The sequence below is a fragment of the Arachis ipaensis genome, chromosome B2 (assembly GCF_059453495.1).
Source record: "Arachis ipaensis isolate K30076 ecotype BB chromosome B2, ASM5945349v1, whole genome shotgun sequence".
In the NCBI taxonomy this organism is placed as follows: domain Eukaryota; kingdom Viridiplantae; phylum Streptophyta; class Magnoliopsida; order Fabales; family Fabaceae; genus Arachis; species Arachis ipaensis.
Genome location: NC_142437.1, coordinates 99,226,894 through 99,251,261, shown reverse-complemented (window position 1 = coordinate 99,251,261; position 24,368 = coordinate 99,226,894). Strand labels below are relative to the sequence as shown.

At 38.5% G+C, this 24,368-nt stretch overlaps 1 protein-coding gene across 1 annotated transcript; it reads left to right on the top strand.

The window, feature by feature from the left end:
* The first annotated feature begins 21,714 nt into the window (after positions 1-21,714).
* On the top strand, positions 21,715-24,060 carry LOC148574983 (uncharacterized). Its single transcript, XM_088506005.1, has one exon. It carries the CDS (start codon positions 21,715-21,717, stop codon positions 24,058-24,060), a length of 2,346 nt encoding a protein of 781 aa, XP_088362131.1.
* The last annotated feature ends 308 nt before the right edge of the window (positions 24,061-24,368 follow it).

Sequence of the window (24,368 nt, the reverse complement as noted above, 5' to 3'; positions counted from 1 at the left end):
ATTTCACAGATACTCTGAGTTAGAGCAGTAGTCTCTCTGCTAGAGGATACTTCTGCAACGGCTTTTGAACGGCCTTGTTTCTACCTGTGATTCCTGGTAGATTCAGCTAAGTCACTAATCAATTGCCATGCCTCATCAGTGGTCTTGTACTTTTTCATAGACCCATTGCTAGCACTTTCCAATGTGGTCTTATCTTGGGGCCTCATGCCCTGTGTGACATAACCGAGTAACACTATCTTGTCAATCATATGGTGGGGGCATGCTTCCAGAAGATTATTGAAGCGCTCCCAGTATTCATAAAGCGTCTCGGATTCATCCTGAACAATCATGGAAATATCTTTCCTCAGTTTATCAGTAACTTCAGCTGGAAAGAACTTTTCCAAAAATTCTCTTCTGAGTGTATCCCAGTTAGATACAGTTGTTGCTGGTTGAGTGTAGTACCACTCTCTTGCCTTTCCCTCAAGAGAAAACGGGAAAGCTTTCAGTAAAATTAAAGTTTCATCTGCACCATCACGCCTGACAGTAGAACAGGCTGCCTGAAAATCTCTCAGGTGCTTGATAGGCTCTTGAGCAGGTAAGCCATGAAACTTGGGCATCAAATTGAGCAGTGCGGTCTTTATTTCAAAATCTGTAGCCACCGCTGGATGATGCGCTTGGAACGGTTGCATTGAAAAATCAGGGGCTCCAGCCTCCTGGATAGTAACTCTTCTGGCTGCCGCCATGTTACCTGTACGTAAATCAACCGAATCAGTAGAGCGGGAGCTGGTTTCTTTCTCAAATGGCGTTTCAAATCCGCCCTCAGAGAGGGCTAACCGACGCCGAGCTTGCCTTATTCGTGAAATAGTTCTTTCAATCTCAGGATCGAATACTGGCAAGCTTGGATCAGGAAGTGAACGCATCATCTAACGAAAGAAATAAGCAGCTCATAGTAGCAAAATAAAATAAAATGCAAATAAATAAATTCCAATTAATAACTTTAGCACTCTATTGCAACTCCCCGGCAACGGCGCTAAAAATTGATGCGGGCGGAAATTGGCGAGTTAAGAATGATTATAAATTATGCGTTGCTAGTATAGTTCTCAACCAACCAGAAATCCGCTTATCAATTTAAAAAGGGGTGTCATAGAAATTAAAATTAAAATACTGGGAGTATAAATCCCAGGTCGTCTCCCAACGAGTTGCAGAAAAGTGTGCTATTTTATTAATCAGAAGGTTTTCAAAAAGGTTTGAGTTGAATGACAGAAAATTAAATTAGAGAATGTATATAAATATAAATAAAAGCCTTGACTGGGAGTTGATTAGATGGAAGCCCTATTCTTGTTGCAGTACTCTCAAGATTAATTGACAATTGAGATTTATTGTGTTTAGTTGTCTGGTGCACAAAATTGTTACTCTCTTACAATTTCGCACACATGACCAGCAAGTGCACTGGGTCGTCCAAGTAATACCTTACGTGAGTAAGGTTCGAATCCCACGGAGATTGTTGGTTTGAAGCAATCTATGGTTATCTTGTAAATCTTAGTCAGAAAGTCAATTATGTTTATCAGTTCAATTTGTAGAAAATAAAGGAGTGCGAATTAAATACTTGTTGTGCAGTAATGGAGAATATGTTGGAGTTTTGGAGATGCTTCATCCTTTGAATCTCTGCTTTCTCCCTATCTTCCTCTTCACGCACGTACGTCCCTCCTATGGCAAGCTGTATGTTGGAGGATCACCGTTGTCAAAGGCTACCATCCTTCCTTTCAGTGAAAATGGTCCAGGTGCGCTGTCACTGCACGGCTAATCATCTGTAGGTTCTCGATCATACCGGAATAGGATTCGCTATCCTTTTGCGTCTGTCACTACGCCCAGCACTCGCGAGTTCGAAGCTCATCACAGTCATCCAATCCCAGAATCCTACTAGGAATACCACAGACAAGGTTTAGACTTTCCGGATTCTCAAGGATGCTGCCAATGGATTCTAGCTTATACCACAGAGATTCTGATTAAGGAATCTAAGAGATATTCATTCAATCTGATGTAGAACAGAGGTGATTGTCAGACACACATTCATGGATTGAGGAAGGTGATGAATGTCACGGGTCACCACCTTCTCCATAATTAGGCGCGAATGGATATCTTAGATAGGAACACGCATGTTTGAATGGAAAACAGAGATACTTGCATTAATTCATCGAGGCACAGCAGAGCTCCTCACCCCCAACAATGGAGTTTAGAGACTCATGCCGTCAAAAGGTACAAAGTTCAGATCTAAAATGTCATGAGATCAAAATAAATCTCTAAAAGTTGTTTAAATACTAAACTGGTAACCTAGGTTTACAGAAAATGAGTAGACTATGACAGATAGTACAGAAATCCACTTCTGGAGCCCACTTGGTGTGTGCTGGGGCTGAGACTAAAGCTTCTCACGTGGCTGGGCTGTTTTGGGCGTTCAACGCCAGGTTGTAACCTATTTCTGGCGTTGAACTCCACTTTGTAACTTGTTTCTGGCGCTGAACGCCAGACAGCAGCATGGAACTGGCGTTGAACGCCAGTTTACGTCATCTATCCTTGAGCAAAGTATAGACTATTATACATTTCTGGAAAGCCCTGGATGTCTACTTTCCAACACAATTAAAAGTGCACCATTTGGACTCCTGTAGCTCCAGAAATTTCATTTTGAGTGCAGAGAGGTCAGAATCCAACAGCATCAGCAGTCCTTTTTCAGCCTGAATCAGATTTTTGCTCAGCTCCCTCAATTTCAGCCAGAAAATACCTGAAATTATAGAAAAATACACAAACTCATAGTAAAGTCCAGAAATATGAATTTTGCCTAGAAACTAATGAGAATAAACTAAAAACTAACTAAAATATACTAAAATCTATATGAAATTAACCCCAAAAAGCGTATAAAATATCCGCTCATCATTGTCCCTTACTAAGTAAGGGAAAGTCAAACAAGTTGGAATGCTGTTCTATTCACAGGTTCCAATCCACTCTTGGGAGGATTGGTGTTAGTGACTAGAGAGCAATCCAACAATAAACTCAATTATAATCTTTCTCTTGAGCATTCCAACTCAAGGATTCCTTTCATCGATTCCCCATCAAGTTAGGGGACTACTCGCTCATTGTAAATGTAAAATTCATAACGTAAGAAAGGGAATTAAAGAAAAACATGATAAATAATGCTCAAAAGATTAATTTAAAATAAAAGTGATTCTTGTATTAATAAATGCTAAAATAATCCAATAGCAAAATTAAGTAAATTAAGGAACATGGAAGAGTAAAAGACAAGTGAAGAGAACGAACTAGAATGTCGAAATCTTGATGAGGTAATAACTCTTCTCAATATCCCAATGCAAAGATAACGAAAAATAACTAATCCTAAAAACTATGAATGTATAGAGAGAAAAACCTAGAGGAGGAGTAGAACTAGATCTAAAAACTAAAACTATGCGGAATAAATATTCTCTCTGGTTTCTGCATGTTCTCTGGCTCTAGTCTGCTTTTCTGGGCCAAAAACTGGGTCAAAATTGGGCCCGAAATCGCCCCCAGCGATTCTGCAGATTATGCAGATCGCGCATATCACGCTATCGCGTCGCTCACGCGGACGCGTCATTCGGCGTTCTGCTTTGCCACGCGGTTGTGTCATCCATGCGGCCGCGTCACTCGTGCTATTCCATGCCGCGCGGTCGCGTCATCTATGCGGCCGCGTCACTGCGATTTGCTCTTCTCCGCGCGGTCGCGTCGTCCATGTGGACGCGTCGCTTCTCGCTGGTCATTTCCTCAATTTCTTGTGTTCCTTCCATTTTTACAAGCTTCCTTCCCAATCTCCAACTCATTCATGCCCTATAAAGCCTGAAACACTTAACACACAGATCACGGCATCGAATGGAATAAAGGGAAAATAAAATACATAATTAAAAGTCTCTAGGAAGCAAGTTTTCAATCATGCAATAACTTTAGGAAGGAAATATAAATGCGTGCTTATTTAATGAATAAGTGGGCAAAGATCATGATAAAACCACACAATTAAACACAATATAAACCATAAAATAGTGGTTTATCAACCTCCCCACACTTAAACATTAGCATGTCCTCATGCTTAGTTGAAGGAGATAAAATAAATGAGTAAGAACATGTAAAACCTATGCAATGCAATGCAACCTATATATATGAATGCAGCTGTATGATTTTTGTCCACTTGATCAAAAGTAAGTAAGTTCTTCAAAACAATTACAAATCAAATTCCACTAACTCAATTCTTATACAGTAAGAACAGATAAAAGTGCAAGAAGATAGCTCATGAAAGCAGGGAACATAGAAATTCAAGCATGGAACCCTCACTGATGAAGTATGTACACTCTAGTCTCTCTAGTATATAGGGTAATCACTCTATCCTTCTCTAATCATGCTCTCTAATTTTTGTTATTCTCCTAACCAATCAACAACATTTAATATACCAATGCAAATATCATGAGGTCTTTTCAAGGTTGTAATGGGGCCAAGGTAAGGGTAAGGATACATATATGGCTAAGTAAGCTTCTAAATTGAATCTTTAATTAACCCAAGCTTTAACATAACCTATATATATTCTATATAACTTCTAAAATTCATACCTAGCTACCCAGAAATTCCCTTTTACATTACATACTCATGTTTCAACTTTTTATTTTTATTTTATCATACATGCATTGATTTTTGAATTCTTAATCTAACATTGGGGTAATTTTGTCCCCTTATTTATTTATATATATATATATTATCATAACATAAACATAAACATAGCTTATCAATGCGTATAGATTTTTTATTTTTATAGTTTCACATGAGTAGGCATCCAAATTCCATTATATTATCCTCAAGGAAGAGATTCTTGGAGGCATGGCTTGTCTTTGAATCTGCTCAACCACCACAGGAAGTAGCTAGAGTGGCGAAGTGATGGAAGAGGCAGAGATTGGAGCAGAAGAAGCCATCATCATCATGAAGCATCAAGAGCCAGAAATCCATCTTGGAGAGCAAGCCAAGGATGGAGTGCTCGGATTGATGAAGGGTGATGACCAAGGAAGGACTAGAGGTAATTGCATGTTGGGTTTTGCATGGTTATCTCTTCTCTCTATGGGTGGCCGAACCGGATCTGTTTCTTGTAGAAGAAGAAGTTGGCCTGGTTTTTGTCTTCAAAAGTGGAGGCTTCCCTCTTCTATAAAAAGAGAGAACAGCCACTGTTTGGAGCAAGGAGAAAGTTTGAGAGTGCAACGCACAGAATTATCAGAGCTACCTGAGCTAACAGTTTTCTCTTCTCCTTCAATGTATTCTGTTTTGTAATTTTTCTATTTAATTTTGTCATGTCTTGAGTATCATGGAAAAAGGCAAATAGTGAGGTTTGTATGAAAAAGCCATAGAGCGGAAAAAGGCAGAGAGTACAAAATTAAAAGAAAAAGCCATAGATGTCCTTAGAGTTCCTTTGTTCATCTATGTTGTGTTTCATGATTCTGTGGGAATCCCTTTGTAAGTTGGGTTAGCACTTTACAGATTGTAATCAGGAAGATTATAGTGAAATTCCATCATGTTTGTGATGGAGACTAGATGTAGGCTGCACTGCACTTAGCAGCTGAACCAGGATATATCTGGGTGTAATTTTCTCTCTTCTCTACTCCATTTCTGTTTCTACTGCACAGGAGCTAAAATCAAAAATATCTCGTGTCAAGTGACGAGACAAAAAGAAAAGTCTCGTGGCTGGGGACGAGACAAAAGAAAAAGTCTCGTAGCTAGTCACGAGATAAAAAGACAAAAAGTTTCCAAAGTTGGTTTCAAAGATCAGCAAGTATTATCAAGCAAAAAGGGGGCTAAGATTCAACCCCCCCTTCTCTTAGCCACTGATAACCATCAATTGGTATCAGAGCTTGGTCTCAAAGAGATCAAGCTTTGCAGTTTGGAGTAAAGATCCTCATGGCAGAAAACAGTGGCTTAAATATGGTGTCCTACAATCTGACCGAAGGACAATCAAGCAACAAACCTCCTCTTTTCAATGGGAAAAATTATACCTATTGGAAGGAGAGGATGAAGATTTTTGTACAAGCAGTGGATTACAGACTTTGGAAGATCATCCTGGAAGGGCCTCAATATCCAACTGTTACAAGTGTCGAAGGAGTTGTTTCTCTGAAACCTGAAGCAAGTTGGACGGATGAAGATAGAAAAAAGGTGGAGCTCAACGCCAAGGCCATCAATCTGCTCAACTGTGCTATCAGCTTTGAGGAGTACCGACGGGTATCACGTTGTACAACAGCAAAGGAAATCTGGGATAAACTCCTAGTCACTCATGAAGGAACAACCATTGTGAAAAAGACCAGGATTGATATGTTAAACAGAGAGTATGAAATGTTTGCAATGAAGGAAGGAGAATCCATTGATGAGATGTTTGAACGCTTCAACACCATTATTGTTGGCTTGGATGCTATGGGAATCAAGTATCCTGAATCTGTGCTAGTGAGAAGAGTGTTGAGATGTCTCATAAAAGAGTGGGAAACAAAAGCTTTAATTATCTCTGAGAGTAGTGGTCTTGACTCTATGACCTATGATGATTTGGAGGAAATTTACTTGCTTTTGAAAACACCTACTTGAAAAAAGATTCAAAAAAGAAAGGAATAGCTTTTTCTTCTGTCACTAACCCTCTGGATGATGAATCCAGTGATAACTCATCTGAAAATGAATTTGTGTTGTTTGCAAAAAAATTCAGGAAAATGATGAAGCTCAAAGGCAAAGGCAGCAGCTCAAGGAAAATGAAGAAAGACCTTAGCAAAGTAACTTGTTACAACTGCAAGAAAATGGGGCATTTCAAATCTGATTGTCCCAAGTTAAAGAAGGAAGAGAAGCCAAAAAGAGGAAAGAAGAAGGGACTGATGGCTTCATGGGAAGATTTGGAAAATGACTCGGATGATGATGATGAGAAATCCGAGACCAAGTTACAACCTTGTCTCATGGCAGATCACATAGATCAGGTAGTCTTTCATAACCCTAACACTGAAGATCTTCATCTTATGATAGACCACCTTTCTGAAAAAATAAGATGTTTTCTGCTGGAAAATCAAGAACATGAACAAAAAGTCACCATTCTTAAAGCTGAAAACAGTTTTCTTAAAGAAAAAGTAAGGGAAGCCAAAACTGCTTGTGATCTTATTGAAGAAAATAAGCAGTTAAAAGCCCAAATTAAGAGCTGTGAAAGTGATCATTCCGTTCTTGCATATGTAGATTGTTTTAAAAGAAATGAAGAGTTGCTTAAAGAGGTTAAAAGGCTTAAGGAAGACTTAGTCAAGTTCACCCAAAGTTCTGAAAATCTGAATCAAATCTTGGCCAGTCAAAAACCTCTTTATGATAAGGCTGGGTTGGGGTTTTATAAATCTGCTGAAAAATCTCATTTTGAAAACCTTGCTTCATCCTCTAATTATACAAGATTTCAAGATCCCACCTACTTTAACAAAACAGCAACTCCAAGATTTTGTAGACTATGCAATCGAAATTGACATTTTCCTATTCAATATTTTTTTGGTGAAAGAATGATTGGTGATAAAGTTTGAAAGTTGTTTTTTATTACAATGGCTTAGGACATAGGAAATGGTTTAACGTGAAAGGATCCAAGAAAATTTGGATACCTAAAGTCACTTGAGCTTGTTTTGTAGGTGTGCCTAGCATCCAAACGGAAAGAAAATATGTGGTATATGGATAGCGGATGCTCTAGGCATATGACCGGAAAGACAACCTTCTTCATAAAGCTTGATGAATATGATGGAGGACTTGTCACTTTCGGTGATGATGCAAAAGGAAAAAATAGTGGCTGTTGGAAAAGTTGGTAAAAATGATGTTCTTCATGATGTTGTATAAATGATGTTCTTTATGTACATGGTTTGAAACATAATTTACTTAGTGTTAGTCAATTGTGTGATTTAGGCTTTGAGGTTATTTTTAGGAAGTTTGTTTGCTTAGTTGTTTGTGAGAAAACTGGGGATATTTTATTTGAAGCTAAAAGATGCAATAATGTGTATGGATTGACTCTTGAGGACCTAAAAGAACAAAATGTGACATGCTTTACATCTCTTGAATCTGAAAAATGGCTATGGCATAGAAAGTTGGGTCATGCAAGCATGTACCAAATTTCTAAGCTTGTCAAGAAAAATCTGGTTAGAGGAATTCCAAACATCAAATTTGATAAGGATCTTACTTGTGATGCTTGCCAATTGGGCAAACAAGTTAAATCCTCCTTTAAACCTAAAGATGGAATCTCAACCAAAATGCCATTAGAGATGTTACATATTGATCTTTTTAGACCAACAAGAACTCAAAGTTTAGGAGGTAAACACTATAGTCTTGTAGTGGTAGATGATTACTCTAGATTTGGTTGGGTACTTTTCCTTGCTCATAAAAATGATGCTTTTCATGCCTTCTCCACTCTTTGCAAGAAAATTCAAAATGAAAAGGATTTAAAAATTGCTCATTTAAGAAGTGATCACGGAAGAGAATTTGAAAACCAAGACTTTGAAAAATTATGTGATGGCTTAGGAATTTCTCATAACTTTTCATGCCCTAGAACCCCCAACAAAATGGGGTGGTTGAAAGAAGGAATAGGAGCCTTCAAGAGATGACTAGGGCTATGCTTTGTGAGAATGAGATTCCTAAATTTCTATGGGCAGAAGCTGTGAATACAGCTTGTTACATTTTGAATAGGACAATCATTAGAAAAGGGTTGAAGAAAACCCCTTATGAGCTATGGAAAGGAACCCCTCCAAATCTTAAGTACTTTCATGTTTTTGGATGCAAATGCTTTGTACTTAACAATAAAGAAAACCTTGGAAAACTTGATCCAAAATCCTATGAAGGAATGTTTGTTGGATATTCCACCACAAGCAAGACTTATATAATTTATCTCAAAGAGCATAGAACCATAGAGGAATCCATACACGTTACTTTTTGTGATTCTAACTTAATTCCCAGTGCTGTGATAGATAATGATTCAGATAGTGAAGAGGCTGGAACAAATGAAGAAAATTCCAAATCTGCTTAAAACGAAGAATCTGCTAGTCCAGTTTTGTCTCGTCAGATTGAAGGAGATACTTCCGTTTTATCTCCTGAGCAGACACGAGAAACTAAAACAGTGAGACCACTAGAAACTCATCAAAGCTCAACACCACTTCGGAAGCCTAGAGAATGGAAGTCTATGAGGGGTTATCCTCATGACTTCATAATTGGTGATCCCTCTCAAGGAGTAACAACAAGATCCTCCACCAAAAGGCAATCCGAACCAAGTAATTTTGCCCTCTTGTCTCAAATGGATCCTAACAATGTCAAACAAGCTCTTGAAGATCCATCTTGGGTCAAAGCAATGCAAGAAGAGCTTGCTCAATTCGACAAGAATGAGGTTTGGACACTAGTACCTCATCCGGATGGTAAGAAAGTTACGGATACTAAGTGGGTGTTTAAAAATAAACTTGGTGAGGATGGACAAGTTGTTCGTAACAAGGCTAGATTAGTGGCCCAAGGTTACGATCAAGAAGAGGGTATAGATTTTGATGAGTCTTTTGCTCCGGTAGCTAGAATGGAAGCAATTAGGTTGCTTCTTGCCTATGCTGCCCATAAGGGTTTCAAAATGTTTCAAATGGATGTTAAATGTGCTTTTCTTAATGGCTTTATTGATAGAGAAGTGTATGTGGCTCAACCCCCGGTTTTGAGGATAAAGAGTTTCCAAATCATGTTTTCAAACTAACTAAGGCTCTTTATGGTCTTAGACAAGCTCCAAGAGCTTGGTATGAAAGGCTTAGTGCCTTCTTGTTGGAAAATCAATTTCAAAGGGGTACCACCGACACTACCTTATTTATTAAAGCATCTAATGATGATATACTCCTTGTTCAAGTTTATGTTGATGACATTGTTTTTGGATTGGCCAATGTATCCTTGTGTGAAGAGTTTGGAAAACTTATGACTAGTGAGTTTGAAATGAGTTTAATGGAAGAGCTAACTTTCTTTCTTGGCCTCCAAATCAAACAAACTCCTAGTGGTACTTTTATTCACCAAGGAAAGTATGCAAAAGAACTTATCAAAAATTTTTGCCTAGAAAATTCCAAACCAATGGGTACACCAATGCATCCTAACACAAAACTTGAAAAGGATGATGATGGCCAAGATGTGGATGAAACAAAGTATAGAGGAATGATAGATTCACTTATGTATCTTACCTCCTCTAGACCAGATATTGTCCAAAGTGTGAGTGTTTGCTCAAGGTTTCAATCTCACCCAAAAGAATCTCATCTTACGGCTGTTAAACGCATTATTAGATACATTAAGGGGACTTGTAATTTTGGATTATGGTATCCTAAATCTGATGATTTTTGTGCAGTAGGGTTTTGTGATGCAGATTATGCGGGAGATAGAGTGGATAGACGGAGCACATCCGGCATGTGTTGCTTCCTTGGAAGCTCACTCAACATGTGGTCAAGCAAGAAGCAAGCCACAGTGGCTTTATCCACGGCTGAAGCAGAATACATTTCCGCATCTGCTTGTCGCTCTCAATTAATTTGGTTAAAAATACAATTGGAAGATTAGAAATTAAAAATCAATAGTATACCCTTATTTTGTGATAATATGAGTGCTATAAACATCTCAAAAAATCCTGTTCTGCACTCAAGAACCAAGCACATTGAGATAAAGTATCATTTTATTAGAAAGCATGTGCAAAAAGGTACTATTGATATTCAATTTGTAAAAGTCCCCAATTAGAGGTGTCCAGGGTTCTTAAGCACACTCTTCTTTTTGCTTTGGACCTTGACTTTAGCCGCTCAGTCTCAAGTTTTCACTTGACACCTTCACGCCACAAGCACATGGCTAGGGACAGCCTGGTTTAGCCGCTTAGGCCAGGATTTTATTCCTTTAGGCCCTCCTATCCACTGATGCTCAAAGCCTTGGGATCCTTTTCATTTACCCTTGCCTTTTGGTTTTAAGAGCTTTTGGTTTTTTCTGCTTGCTTTTCTTTTTCTCTCTATTTTTTTTCTGCAAGCTTTGTTCTTTGCTGCTTTTTCTTGCTTCAAGAATCATTTTTATGATTTTTCAAATTATCAATGACATGTCTCATGTTCATCATTCTTTCAAGAGCCAACATATTTAACAGTCTTAAACAACAAATTCAAAAGATATATGCACTGTTCAAGCATTCATTCAAAAGACAGAAAGCATTGCCACCACATGTTACTAATTAGAATTTTTTTTATTAAAACTCGAATTTTATTTCCTCTTATTCAAAAGATCTGCTATTTTATTCATGTTTGCTGATGATGAGAAAAATAGACTATAACTTAATTGGAGATAAAATCAAAATAGACACTAATTACTACTATATGACTCCTAAGGTAAACTCCTATAACGACAACTATCACAGAGTTAAAGCAGAAATTGGAATTTAACAACCTTTGTTCTGGGAAGTGGATGTTCCTCGAATCTGTGGGGTGCTTGGTCCTTCAAGAGATAACTTCTGGCGCTTTAATTCCCTCAAGTCACGCCCTTGCTCTTCCTGTTCTTTAATCAAATAGCAAAGAATTTGACTTTGTTCCTTCTGTTCCTTTATTATTTGTTCCATAGCTTCTTGCATCTTGGTAACTGATGTTTCAAGATACTCCCAATATTCAGATTGAGGGATTTCTGGGATAAATTCCTGTGTTTTCTTCTTGATGAGGTCATCCTGTGCTTCCTGTTTTTCCATTGATGCTTTGGTGATTGGTTTCTCAATTGAGATATACTCAGTTATTCCCATCCTTACTCCAGCGTCCTTGCAGAGCAGAGAAATCAAGCTTGGGTAAGCCAGCCTGGCCTCTTTAGAATTTTTGTTAGCAATTTTGTAGAATTCAGTTGAAATCAGTTGATGAACTTCCACTTCTTTTCCCATCATGATGCAATGGATCATTACTGCTCTTTTAACAGTGACTTCAGAATGGTTGCTAGTGGGCAGCAGAGAATGCCCAATGAAGTCCAGCCAGCCTCTGGCCACTGGTTTGAGATCTTCTCTTTTGAGTTGATTAGGAACGCCCTTCGTGCTGGTGGTCCACCTGGCTCCAGGGATGCATATGTCTTCTAGAATCTTATCCAGGCTCTTGTTTGTTCTCATCATTCTCCTATTGAAGGAGTCTGGATCATCTTTCAGCTGAGGTAGCTTTAAGATCTCTCTGATCTTGTAAGGGTGGGTATGAATAATCTTTCCTCTGACCACGGTTCGATAGTCATAGATATCAGATCCAGATAGTCTTTGCCTGTCTGTATGCCACATATTAGCATAGAACTCCTGGACCATATTCCTTCCCACTTTCGTTTCAGGATTAGCTAGGACCTCCCAGTTCCTGATTCGAATTTGCTCTTGGATCTTCGGATATTCGTCTTCTTTCAGATCGAATCTAACTTCCGGGATCACTGATCTTAGACCCATTATTTTATAATAATGGTCTAAATGTTCTTTAGATAAGAACTTCCCTTGATTCCAAAGTAGTTTTGGAATGCTCTCTTTCTTGCCTCTTGAAGTGGGTTGTTTTTCCTTAGGAGCCATGCTCTTAGTGATCACGGATAAACACACCAAACTTAGAGGTTTGCTTGTCCTCAAGCAAAAGAAAAGAAAGGAGAGGGATAGAAGGAGAGCTAGTGCAATTGTTGATGGAGGAGGGTGGAGGCCGAACCCATATATAAAAGGAGGGGGGAGGGTTCGAAAATTTTGAAAAGATATGATAAAAAGATTGATTTGAAAAAGATAAGATAGAAGATATGATAAGAGAGGATATAGTTTAAAATTGAAAAGATATGAAAAATTTTTGAAAAAGATAAATCTAGATTTTGAAAAAGATAATGTGGAGATTTGAAAAAGATATTAGTTTAAAAAAAATAGATTTGTTTTGAAAATTTGAAAAAGAGTTGGATTGAATTTGAAAAAGAGGGTTTGTGCTTATGGATTAAGATACATTTGATATTTTTAAGGTAGGGTTTTTAGAAATTAGGGATTTTAGAAATCACGGTTCTTAACATGTTTATGCAAGAAATCATGAATTGAAGCATGAAAATTAAGATTTAAAATGAAAAATATGACGAAAAAATGAATTTACCTCCTCCCCACCATCCTGGCGTTTGAACGCCCAAATGCTGCATGTTTTGGGCATTCAACGCCCAAGTGCTGCCTCTCCTGGGAGTTCAACGCCCAGCTGCTGCTTCTTTCTGGCGTTGAACACCAGGAAGTCCTTTGTTACTGGGCGTTTTTCTGAACGCCCAGAATGCTGTAAATCTGGTGTTAAACGCCCAGAAAGAGCTTCTTTCTGGCGTTTAACGCCCAGATGGCTATCCTCACTGGCGTTCAACACCCAGTGGATGCTTCTGTTGGGCGTTGAACGCCCAAAACAGACTTTTACTGGCGTTTTCTTGCCAGTGAGATCTTTTTCTCTGTTTTGTGTGCAGAATCCTTCTGTAACCCTGTGAACTTATGCAATTGATTCTTTACCTTGTTATCAATGAACTTTATATAAACAAATAAAAATAAAAATAGGGCAAAATGCTTAGAGGATTGATGCCCCATGGCTGGGTTGCCTCCCAACAAGCGCTTCTTTATTGTCTTTAGCTGGACCTTGCTGAGCTTTTAGTCTAGCTTCAGCCTTGAGCACTCTTGCTCAACATTGCCTTCAAGATAGTGCTTGATTCTCTGTCCATTGACAATGAACTTCTTATCAGAATCAATATCTTGAAGCTCCACATAACCATATGGTGATACACTTGTAATCACATATGGTCCCCTCCACCGGGACTTCAGTTTCCCGGGGAATAGCCTGAGCTTAGAGTTGAACAACAGAACCTTTTGTCCTGGTTCAAAGATTCTAGAGGATAGCTTTCTGTCATGCCACTTTTTTTATTTTTCTTTATAAAGCTTGGCATTTTCGAAAGCAGTGAATCTGAATTCCTCTAGCTCATTTAGCTGGAGCAATCTTTTTTCTCCAGCTAATTTGGCATCAAAGTTCAGGAATCTGGTTGCCCAGTAGGCTTTATGTTCCAGTTCCACGGGCAGGTGACATGCCTTACCATAGACCAGTTGGTATGGAGAGGTCCCTATAGGAGTCTTGAATGCTGTTCTGTATGCCCACAGAGCATCATCCAAGCTTCTTGCCCAATCCTTTCTACGGGTGTTTACAGTCCGTTCTAGGATTCTTTTTAGCTCTCTGTTAGAGACTTCAACTTGTCCATTAGTCTGTGGATGATATGGAGTCGCCACCTTGTGGCGAATCCCATACTAGACCATGGCAGAGTAAAGCTGTTTGTTGCAGAAGTGAGTGCCCCCATCACTGATTAGTACTCTAGGGACCCCAAACCTGCTGAAGATATTTTTCTGGAGGAACTTCAGCACTGTTTTAGTATCATTGGTGGGTGTGGCAATGGCCTCAACCCATTTTGATACATAGTCAACTGCCACCAGGATATAAGTGTTTGAGAATGATGGGGGGAAAGGTCCCATGAAGTCAATTCCCCATACGTCAAACAACTCAATCTCCAAGATTCCTTGTTGAGGCATGGCGTAACCATGAGGCAGATTACCAGCTCTTTGGCAACTGTCACAGTTACGTACAAACTCTCGGGAATCTTTATAGAGTGTGGGCCAATAGAAGCCACATTGGAGGACCTTGGTGGCTGTTCGCTCACCTCCGAAATGGCCTCCATATTGAGATCCATGGCAATGCCATAGGATCCTTTGTGCTTCTTCTCTAGGAACACACCTACGGATTATTCCGTCTGCACATCTCTTAAAGAGATAGGGTTCATCCCACAAGTAGTACTTTGCATCAGTGATTAATTTTTTCTTTTGTTGCTTGTTGTACTCTTTGGGTATGAACCTTGCAGCTTTATAGTTTGCAATATCGGCAAACCATGGTGTTTCCTGAATGGCAAATAAATGCTCATCCGGAAAAGTCTCAGAGATCTCAAGAAAGGGGAGGGACGTCCCTTCTACTGGCTCTATCCGGGACAGATGATCAGCCACTTGGTTTTCTGTCCCTTTTCTGTCTCTTATTTCTATATCAAACTCTTGCAGAAGCAACACCCATCTGATGAGCCTGGGTTTTGAATCCTGCTTTGTGAGTAGATATTTAAGAGCAGCATGGACAGTATACACAATCACTTTTGATCCTACTAAGTATGATCTGAACTTGTCAATGGCATAAACCACTGCAAGTAATTCTTTTTTTGTGGTTGTGTAATTTTTCTGGGCATCATTTAAAACGCGACTAGCATAATAAATGACGTGCAGAAGCTTGTCATGCCTCTGTCCCAATACTGCACCAATGGCGTGATCACTGGCATCACACATTAGCTCAAATGGTAATGTCCAGTCTGGTGCAGAAATGACTGGTGCTGTAACCAGCTTAGCTTTCAGCATTTCAAACGCCTGCAGACACTCTGTGTCAAACACAAATGGCGTGTCAGCAGCTAGCAGATTACTTAGAGGTTTTGCAATTTTTGAAAAATCCTTTATAAACCTCCTATAGAATCCTGCATGCCCCAGAAAGCTTCTGATTTCCTTAACATTGGCAGGTGGTGGTAATTTTTCAATTACCTCTATTTTTGCTTGATCCACCTCTATCCCCTTGTTTGAGATTTTATGCCCAAGGACAATCCCTTCAGTCACCATGAAGTGACATTTTTCCCAGTTTAAAACTAGGTTGGTCTCTTGGCATCTCTTCAGAACAAGTTTCAGGTGATCAAGACAGGAGCTGAATGAGTCTCCATATACTGAGAAGTCATCCATGAAGACTTCCAGAAATTTTTCCACCATATCAGAGAAAATAGAGAGCATGCATCTCTGGAAGGTTGCAGGCGCATTACACAGCCCAAATGGCATCCTTCTATAAGCAAACACTCCAGATGGACATGTGAATGCTGTTTTCTCTTGATCCTGGGGATCTACTGCAATCTGGTTATAGCCTAAGTAGCCATCCAAAAAGCAGTAATAATCATGACCTGCCAGTCTTTCTAGCATCTGGTCTATGAATGGTAAAGGAAAATGATCCTTTCTGGTGGCTGTATTGAGCCTTCTGTAGTCAATACACATGCGCCATCCTGTAACTTTTCTTGTAGGAACCAGTTCATTTTTTTCATTATGAATCACTGTCATGCCTCCCTTTTTTGGGACGACTTGGACAGGGCTCACCCAGGGGCTATCAGAAATAGGATAAATAATCCCAGCCTTTAGTAATTTGGTGACCTCTTTCTGCACCACTTCCTTCATGGCTGGATTTAGCCGCCTCTGTGGTTGAACCACTGGTTTAGCATTATCCTCCAATAAGATTTTGTGCATGCATCTAGCTGGGCTTATGCCCTTAAGGTCACCTATGGACCACCCAAGAGCTGTCTTGTGTGTCTTTAGCACTTGAATAAGTGCTTCCTCTTCCTGTGGATTTAAAGCAGAGCTTATGATCACTGGAAAAGTATCACCTTCTCCCAGAAATACATATTTCAGGGATGGTGGTAATGGTTTGAGCTCGGGTTTAGGAGGTTTTTCCTCTTCCAGAGAAAATTTCAGAGGCTCTTTAATCTCCTTTGAATCCTCCAAATCAGGCTGAACATCTTTAAAGATGTCTTCCAACTCTGATTCGAGACTCTCAGCCATGTTGATCTCTTCTACCAAAGAGTCGATAAGATCAACTTTCATGCAGTCTTTTGGTGTGTTTGGATGCTGCATGGCTTTGACAGCATTCAACTTAAACTCATCATCATTGACTCTCAGGGTTATTTCCCCCTGTTGGACATCAATGAGGGTTCGTCCAGTTGCTAGGAAGGGTCTTCCTAGAATGAGAGTAGCACTCTTGTGCTCCTCCATTTCCAGCACTACAAAGTCAGTGGGAAAGGCGAATGGCCCAACTCTGACAATCATATCTTCAATCACGCCTGATGGGTATTTAATGGAGCCATCAGCAAGTTGGAGACATATCCGGGTTGGTTTAACTTCTTCAGTTAAGCCAAGCTTTCTGATAGTGGATGCAGGTATTAGGTTGATGCTTGCCCCAAGATCGCATAAAGCTGTCTTGGTGCAATTACCTTCTAATATGCATGGTATCAGAAAACTCCCAGGGTCTTTAAGCTTTTCAGGAAAGCTTTTCAGAATGACTGCACTGCATTCTTCAGTGAGGAGAACTCTTTCAGTTTCTCTCCAATCCTTCTTATGACTCAAGATCTCTTTCATGAACTTAGCATAAGAAGGTATTTGCTCAAGTGCCTCTGCAAATGGAATCTTTATTTCAAGAGTCCTGAGATAATCTGCAAAGCGAGCAAATTGCTTATCCTGCTCCTCTTTCCGGAGTTTTTGAGGATAAGGTATCTTGGCTTTATATTCCTCAACCTTAGTTGCTGTAGGTTTATTGCCTACAGAAGTGGTTGAAGAAGCCTTTTTAGAGGGGTTGTCATCAGCACTTGTATATGTCTGATCCCTCATTGGCAATGGAGTGCCAGAGTTAGAAGCTGGAGTGACGTTAGACACCAGCTCCTCATCTGTTCCTGGCGTTTGAACGCCAGAACTGTGCCTCTTTTGGGCGTTCAACGCCAGATCCTTGCTTGTTTCTGGCGTTGAATGCCAGTCTTGGGCATGGTCTGGGCGTTCAGCGCTAGCCTTCCACCCAACTTCTGGCGTTTTAGCGCCAGAATTATTTTTCCCTGGGCTCTTACTGTCCTCAGATGGATTTTGGGTGGTTTGCTCATTTCTTGGTTTCCTGCTACCTTGAAGTGGGGCATTTAGTGCTTTCCCACTTCTTAATTGAACTGCTTGGCATTCTTCTGTTATTTGTTTTGACAGCTGCTGCTTTGTTTTCTTTAATTGTACTTCCATGTTTATATTAGCCATCCTTGTCTCTTGTAGTTTATCCTTGAATTCGGCTAACTGCTTTGTTAGAAAGTCCAATTGCTGATTGAATTCAGCAGCTTGTTTTACAGGGCTGAGTCCAGCAGTTACTGTTTTAACCTCTTCTTTCATGGAAGGGTCACTGCTTAGGTACAGATGCTGATTCCTGGCAACTGTATCAATGAGCTCTTGAGCCTCTTCAATTGTCTTTCTCATGTGGATAGATCCACCAGCTGAGTAATCTAGAGACATCTGAGCTCCTTCTGCAAGCCCATAATAGAAGATGTCTAACTGAACCCACTCTGAAAACATTTCAGAGGGGCATTTTCGTAGCATCTCTCTGTATCTCTCCCAGGCATCATAAAGAGATTCATTATCTCCTTGTTTGAAGCCTTGGATGTCCAGCCTTAGCTGTGTCATCCGTTTTGGGGGAAAGTATTGATTCAGGAATTTTTCTGTCAGCTGTTCCCATGTCCTTATGCTGGCCTTAGGTTGGTTATTTAACCACCTCTTAGCTTGATCTTTTACAGCAAACGGAAACAGTAATAGTCTGTAGATATCCTGATCTATTTCTTTATCATGTACTGCGTCAGTAATTTGTAAAAATTGTGCCAGAAACTCTGTAGGTTCTTCCTGTGGAAGACCGGAATACTGGCAGCTTTGCTGCACCATGATAATGAGCTGAGGATTCAACTCAAAGCTACTGACTCCAATGGAGGGTATGCAGATACTACTCCCATATGAAGCAGTAGAGGGGTTAGCATATGACCCCAGAGTCCTCCTGGACTGTTCATTTCCACTTAGATCCATGATGGAGAAAGGGAGATGATGTCAAATAAAAAATTTATTTTTATTTATTTATTTATTTATTTACTTATTTAGAAAATAAATAAATTAAAATAAAGTAAAAAAAAATAGGTGAATATTTTCGAAAAAATTGAGGAGAGAGAAAGTGGTTAGGAAGTTTTGAAAAAGATATGATTTGGAAAGGATTTTAAATTTTGAAAAAAAAATCTGAATTTTTAGAAAATCATTTTCGAAAATTTTTTTAGAAATAGAGAGAAAAGATATTTTTGAATTTAATGAGGAAAGAGAAAAACGATAAAATAGCACAAGATTTAAAATTTTTTAGATCTAATGCTCCTAGTTTTCGAAAATTTTGGAGGGAAAACACCAAGGAACATCAAACTTAAAAATTTTAAGATCAAGACACAAGGAAAACTCAAGAACACAAGAACATGAAGGAAGAACACCAAACTTAAAATTTTTTAGAAAACCAAACTAAAATTTTTGAAAAACACAGAAAAATCAACAAGAAAACACCAAACTTAAAGTTTGGCACAGAATTTAATAGAAAAATTATTTTTTGAAAAAGATTTATAATAAAACTGGTGCCCAATCATCAAGAACATAAACCAACACTCTAGCCAATTGGGCAATAAATGTAACACTTGTTTTGAAGAAGGATATTTTTTTTTTTTGAAAAGAAAATAAAAGACTCTGACCCAAAAGATAAAAATTTCCTAATCTAAGCAACAAGATTCACCGTCAGTTGTTCAAACTCAAAACAATCCCCGACAACGGCGCCAAAAACTTGGTGCACAAAATTGTTACTCTCTTACAATTTCGCACACATGACCAGCAAGTGCACTGGGTCGTCCAAGTAATACCTTACGTGAGTAAGGGTCGAATCCCACGGAGATTGTTGGTTTGAAGCAATCTATGGTTATCTTGTAAATCTTAGTCAGAAAGTCAATTATGTTTATCAGTTCAATTTGTAGAAAATAAAGGAGTGCGAATTAAATACTTGTTGTGCAGTAATGGAGAATATGTTGGAGTTTTGGAGATGCTTCATCCTTTGAATCTCTGCTTTCTCCCTATCTTCCTCTTCACGCACGCACGTCCCTCCTATGGCAAGCTGTATGTTGGAGGATCACCGTTGTCAATGGCTACCATCCTTCCTTTCAGTGAAAATGGTCCAGGTGCGCTGTCACCGCACGGCTAATCATCTGTAGGTTCTCGATCATACCGGAATAGGATTCGCTATCCTTTTGCGTCTGTCACTACGCCCAGCACTCGCGAGTTCGAAGCTCGTCACAGTCATCCAATCCCAGAATCCTACTAGGAATACCACAGACAAGGTTTAGACTTTCCGGATTCTCAAGGATGCTGCCAATGGATTCTAGCTTATACCACGGAGATTCTGATTAAGGAATCTAAGAGATATTCATTCAATCTGATGTAGAACGGAGGTGATTGTCAGACACACGTTCATGGATTGAGGAAGGTGATGAATGTCACGGGTCACCACCTTCTCCATAATTAGGCGCGAATGGATATCTTAGATAGGAACACGCATGTTTGAATGGAAAACAGAGATACTTGCATTAATTCATCGAGGCACAGCAGAGCTCCTCACCCCCAACCAGGGACGGATGCATTCATTGAGTAGTGGGGGCAACTGCCCCCAGTGGAATTTTAGAAATTACTTAATACTTCATAGTAAAATGTCTTAAATGCCCCCACTATATAATTTATTTTGACCCCACAACCCCAAATCAAATCCCTAACCCTTCTTTTCCCAATCTTCTTCATCTGCTCCAAGCCTCCAAGCTTCGCAGCCTCCAACCTTCGCACTTCGCAGCCCGCACAGCCGCACTCGACAGTCGGCACTCTTGTCTCCAGATATCAGAGCCACTCCGCCGCTCCGCGTCTCATCCAGTGTCACGGCTGACGTTTCTGGCTCTCCGGCCTCTGCCCTCCTGTCTCCAGAGTCACTGCCGTGTCTCCACATCTCCGCGTCTCCTTTTGCCTTCTTCTTCATCGATCGGTTCTGATCCGTTCGTCCTTCTTCTTCGAATACTGCAAATCTGCTAGCTTCTTCTCTCTTTGGTTTTCAATCTTCAGTCTTCACTCTTCAGGCTTCAGCAGAGAACGCCTGGCTTTTGTCATGCTGCCGCTGAACGTCGCATAGATCCGTCACTGGCTACTGTTTACTGTGTTTTACACTTTTGCTTCCTAAAGTTCAACTGTTCAGATTCAATCTTGGATTTTTTTTTGGTACAGTCATGAATCATGATTTACAGATCTGCAATTCTGCTTATTCACTTATTTGCTTCATTGTTGTTTGATAACTGATTTAGTTGTTAATTGTGAATTTGTATTGAATATTTGATTTTGTTCTGATGTAATGCAAGTTTAGTTTGATTAATTTATTTGTTAATTGTTTTTGTGCATTGATTTAATTATTTTTGAAGACTTAATTTGTTCTGATGTATAAATACGAGAAAACAATATAAATCAGTCAATAATCAACTAATAGTCTAATATTGATTTTGAATTTTTGGATGTCGAAAGTAGAAATCTTTTGATGATTCCTTTTAATGATCTGATATATATTTGTTGTCTTGTTGATTAAGATGAAGCATTCTATTTGTTGCATCAGATTGGGAATTTTTAATTCTTTCATAGCAGCTTGATTACCTAATACCTTCCTCTTGATTGGAATTCACAAGCATGAAGCATCTTCTTTAAGCAATGATAAGGCAAAGAAATGAGTGGCTAACAAGAGAGACTGAAAATTATTTTCTTGTTTTATTTAAATTATTTTGTTGGAATTCACAAATCACAAGCATTCTCTTTAAGCAATGATAAAGCAAATTCTCTTTAAGCAATGATAAGGCAAAGAAATAAGTGGCTGACAAGAGAGGCTAAATATTATTTTGTTGTTGTTTTATTTAAATTATTTTGTTGTATACTTGTATTTATAATTTTATATTGTAATTTTTAATTTGTGTAGAATTGTGTATTTATAATTTTATATTTGTATTTATAATTTTATCTTATTAGTAATGGAGAAATATTTCAAAAGAACCTCATCATTGGAGATTGGATCCCAAAACAATTCATCGACCTCTTCTAATAAAAGGAGGTTTTTAGAATTCGAAGTAGATAATCTTATAGCAGATCCAGGACAACAACCAAAGATTTCAAGTTATCACCCGAATGACAGAGACAAAGTTAGATGTGCATATTTACAAAAAGGTCCTTGTCAACCAAGGACTCATGATTTTCCGCAAACTGCTTGTGGTTCTTCTTTTCGAAGATTTAATCCTAATTGGTTTGATGACTATGGCAACTGGTTAGAGTATAGTATATCAAAAGATGCTGTTTTTTGTCTTTGTTGTTATCTTATGAAACCTGAGACTGAAGGTGGTGATGCTTTTGTAACTACTGGCTTTTCAAATTGGAAAAAAAAGGAGAGACTACAAATTCATGTTGGGATTCATGATAGCGCTCATAATCAAGCTTGGAGAAAATGTGAAGCACTTATGAGACCAAAACAACACATCACTGCTGCTATTGAAAAACAATCTGAGCAAGCTAAAAAGAATTATCAAATTCACTTGACAGCAACAATTGATTGTATTAGATTTCTTTTGCGACAAGGATTGGCCTTTCGTGGTAATGATGAGACAGATGATTCTGTTAACCAAGGAAATTTTTTGGAACTTCTAAACTTTCTTGCGCAACATAATGAAGAGATTGGTCGTGCTTTCAAAAATGCTCGTGGGAATCTTAAACTAATAGCACCCTCAATTCAAAAAGATATTGTAAGAGCTGCTGCAAGGGAAACGACAAAAGTTATTGTAGATGATCTTGGGGATGAATTATTTGCTGTATTGGTTGATGAAGCCCGTGACATTTCTATTAAGGAGCAAATGTCAGTTTGCTTAAGGTATGTGAACAAAGAAGGACAAGTTAGGGAGCATTTTCTTGGTCTTGTTCATGTTTCTAATACTAATGCTTTATCTCTAAAATTAGCATTGGAGTCATTATTAGAAACATATAATTTAAGTTTATCAAGAGTACGTGGACAAGGATATGATGGTGCAAGTAACATGCAAGGAGAATTTAATGGTTTGAAAACTTTGATATTGAAAGAAAATTCTTATGCTTTCTATGTACATTGCTTTGCTCACCAACTTCAGTTAGCTCTTGTAACGGTTGCAAAAAAACAAGTTGAAATTGCTTTGCTTTTTAATTTGTTAACTAATTTGTGCAATGTTGTTGGAGCTTCGTGTAAACGAAGAGATATGCTTCGTGATAGTCAAATGACTAAGACAATTGAAGCACTAAAAAGTGGAGAAATTTCTAGTGGGCGTGGTTTGAATCAAGAAACAGCTTTAAAAAGAGCTGGAGACACTAGATGGGGTTCACACTATGGAACTATACTTAGATTAATTTCTTTATTTCCTTCTGTGGTTAATGTTCTTGAATATGTTGAGGAAGATGGAAATAATTCAGAACAAAGAGCTGAAGCATGTCATTTATTGAATGTCATTCAATCCTTTGAATTCATTTTCAACTTGCACTTGATGAAAAATATCTTGGGAGTTACTAATGAGTTATCTCAAGCGTTACAAAGGAATGATCAAGACATTGTAAATGCTATGGCATTAGTCAAAGTGTCTAAGCAACGGTTGCAAAATATAAGAAATGATGGCTGGTCTCTTTTACTTGACGAAGTCTCACTGTTTTGTGACAAACATGATATTACTATTCCAATCATGGATGATATATTTGTGTCACAAGGAAGATCAAGACGCAAAGCTCAAAAGATATCAAATTTGCATCATTTTCAAGTTGAGATATTCTATCAAGTAGTTGATAGACAACTCCAAGAACTCAATAATCGTTTTACAGAGGTGAATACTGAATTGCTTCTTTGCATAGCTTGTTTGAATCCAAGACACTCATTTTTTGCATTTGATAAGGAGAAGTTGATCCAGTTAGCTCAATTCTATCCATTAGAATTTTCTTCCACTCAACTTTTGGCACTTGACAGTCAACTTGAGAACTTCATACTAGATGTGCGTTCTGATGATCAATTCTCAGACTTAAATGGAATTGGTGCTCTTTCTCAGAAGTTGGTTGAGACTCGAAAAAATATTGTTTATCCATTAGTGTTTCTTCTTTTGAAGTTAGCTTTAGTTTTGCCCGTAGCAACTGCATCAGTTGAAAGAACTTTTTCTGCTATGAACATCATAAAGAGTCGACTTCGGAACCGTAGGGGAGACGAATTTTTAAATGATTGTTTAGTGACATACATAGAAAGAGAGACATTTGATTGTATTGACAATGAAAAGATTATTCAATCTTTTCAAAATATGAAACCTAGAAGAATGGAATTCTAAATTATGTGTTATTATTTTGAATTATTATTTTATTTTAATTTATTGGTTAAATAATTTAAAAAATATTCCTATTTTATAACATTAATTATAAAAATTATTATTATATTATATATATTTTGCCCCCACAGAACAAATTTTCTGGATCCGTCACTGCCCCCAACAATGGAGTTTAGAGACTCATGCCGTCAAAAGGTACAAAGTTCAGATCTAAAATGTCATGAGATCAAAATAAATCTCTAAAAGTTGTTTAAATACTAAACTGGTAACCTAGGTTTACAGAAAATGAGTAGACTATGACAGATAGTGCA